The sequence below is a fragment of the Siphateles boraxobius genome, unplaced genomic scaffold, assembly GCF_051911475.1.
Source record: "Siphateles boraxobius isolate OS27281-9 unplaced genomic scaffold, OSU_SipBor_1 137, whole genome shotgun sequence".
NCBI classification, from domain to species: Eukaryota; Metazoa; Chordata; class Actinopteri; order Cypriniformes; family Leuciscidae; genus Siphateles; species Siphateles boraxobius.
In genome coordinates this window covers 2,522,501-2,525,000 of record NW_027508741.1, presented here as the reverse complement: position 1 = coordinate 2,525,000, position 2,500 = coordinate 2,522,501, and the positions used below count along the sequence as shown (strand labels likewise).

Sequence of the window (2,500 nt, the reverse complement as noted above, 5' to 3'; positions counted from 1 at the left end):
TGTGTGCGGTGATGATGTGTGCGGTGATTATGTGTGCGGTGATGATGTGTGCGGTGATGATGTGTGCGGTGATGATGTGTGCGGTGATGATGTGTGCGGTGATGATGTGTGCAGTGATGATGTGTGCAGTGGTGATGTGTGCAGTGGTGATGTGTGCGGTGATGATGTGTGCGGTGATGATGTGTGCGGTGATGATGTGTGCAGTGGTGATGTGTGCAGTGATGATGTGTGCAGTGATGATGTGTGCGGTGATGATGTGTGCAGTGATGATGTGTGCAGTGATGATGTGTGCAGTGATGATGTGTGCGGTGATGATGTGTGCGGTGATGATGTGTGCGGTGATGATGTGTGCGGTGATGATGTGTGCAGTGGTGATGTGTGCAGTGATGATGTGTGCAGTGATGATGTGTGCAGTGATGATGTGTGCGGTGATGATGTGTGCGGTGATGATGTGTGCGGTGATGATGTGTGCGGTGATGATGTGTGCGGTGATGATGTGTGCGGTGATGATGTGTGCGGTGATGATGTGTGCGGTGATGATGTGTGCAGTGGTGATGTGTGCAGTGATGATGTGTGCAGTGATGATGTGTGCGGTGATGATGTGTGCAGTGATGATGTGTGCAGTGATGATGTGTGCAGTGATGATGTGTGCGGTGATGATGTGTGCGGTGATGATGTGTGCGGTGATGATGTGTGCGGTGATGATGTGTGCAGTGGTGATGTGTGCAGTGATGATGTGTGCAGTGATGATGTGTGCAGTGATGATGTGTGCAGTGATGATGTGTGCAGTGATGATGTGTGCGGTGATGATGTGTGCAGTGATGATGTGTGCGGTGATGATGTGTGCGGTGATGATGTGTGCGGTGATGATGTGTGCAGTGATGATGTGTGCGGTGATGATGTGTGCAGTGGTGATGTGTGCAGTGATGATGTGTGCGGGGATGATGTGTGCGGGGATGATGTGTGCAGTGATGATGTGTGCGGTGATGATGTGTGCGGTGATGATGTGTGCGGTGATGATGTGTGCGGTGATGATGTGTGCGGTGGTGATGTGTGCAGTGATGATGTGTGCGGTGATGATGTGTGCGGTGATGATGTGTGCAGTGATGATGTGTGCAGTGGTGATGTGTGCGGTGATGATGTGTGCGGGGATGATGTGTGCAGTGATGATGTGTGCAGTGATGATGTGTGCAGTGATGATGTGTGCGGTGATGATGTGTGCAGTGATGATGTGTGCGGGGATGATGTGTGCAGTGATGATGTGTGCGGTGATGATGTGTGCAGTGATGATGTGTGCAGTGATGATGTGTGCAGTGGTGATGTGTGCAGTGGTGATGTGTGCGGTGATGATGTGTGCGGTGATGATGTGTGCGGTGATGATGTGTGCAGTGATGATGTGTGCAGTGATGATGTGTGCAGTGATGATGTGTGCGGTGATGATGTGTGCGGTGATGATGTGTGCGGTGATGATGTGTGCAGTGATGATGTGTGCAGTGATGATGTGTGCAGTGATGATGTGTGCGGTGATGATGTGTGCAGTGATGATGTGTGCGGTGATGATGTGTGCGGTGATGATGTGTGCGGTGATGATGTGTGCAGTGATGATGTGTGCAGTGATGATGTGTGCAGTGATGATGTGTGCAGTGATGATGTGTGCGGTGATGATGTGTGCAGTGATGATGTGTGCAGTGATGATGTGTGCAGTGATGATGTGTGCAGTGATGATATCTATAACCATAAATCACTTTCAGAACGAGTTTCTCCAGCTTATAAACACCAGGGTTTGTGCAGACACTGTCAAATCAAATCCCAGGACTTTTCAAGCACGACTTTTTTGGTTTTCAAAAACTACAATCAGAGATCTCACTTATCTAACAATATCCTAATTATCTTTCACATTCTAAAGAAGGTAAATAGACAAACAAAATAAACTAGTGCAACACAAGCAAAGACTGGAGACTTTAACCACTGAAAGGATCCGATGATAAAGATTTCGCTTTCCTTATTTAAACTGATTTTTTCTCTCATGAATATATGATTGACCTGAAGAATAAAAGATGTATCATATAATTGGATATTTATGAGCAATATCACACTCATAACCGTGCAAAAATGCCTCGATATCAATATCAGACGGCTGAGAAGAGAGTTTTATTAATAAAATAAACACTACTTTCATATATAGTATATTGCTTACAATAACTCAAGAACTTTTCAAGCAGCTCTTCATAAACATGGAGAGTATAATAATATAACCCTGTTTTCAAGTTTCAAAAAGTTCAATTCAAGCAACTTGTCTGAACCCTGAAACACTGACAGCCAATCAGAGCGCATCGTGCGTATTTAAAGCGACAGACTCACTGCATGTAGAAGCTGTGGAAGATCTTCAGCATGAGGATCAGCACGTCCGGCTCCAGAGAGTTCTGGAAGATCTGCGGATACGCCTCCGGACGGATTTGCTGGAGGAGTGAATGTGAGGAGCGCAGATGAGGGACAGACG

General features: G+C 46.7%; 1 protein-coding gene across 2 annotated transcripts in view; it reads right to left on the bottom strand.

Moving 5' to 3' along the window:
• Positions 1 to 2,500, bottom strand: part of LOC143738047 (RNA polymerase II-associated protein 3-like) — a 6,759-nt gene that overhangs the window by 3,377 nt on the left and 882 nt on the right. For both annotated transcript variants that reach the window (XM_077229904.1, XM_077229905.1), the window contains exon 2: positions 2,362 to 2,459. In XM_077229904.1, the coding sequence (XP_077086019.1) occupies positions 2,362 to 2,459 (98 nt within the window). The remainder of the gene's footprint in view (positions 1 to 2,361; positions 2,460 to 2,500) is intronic.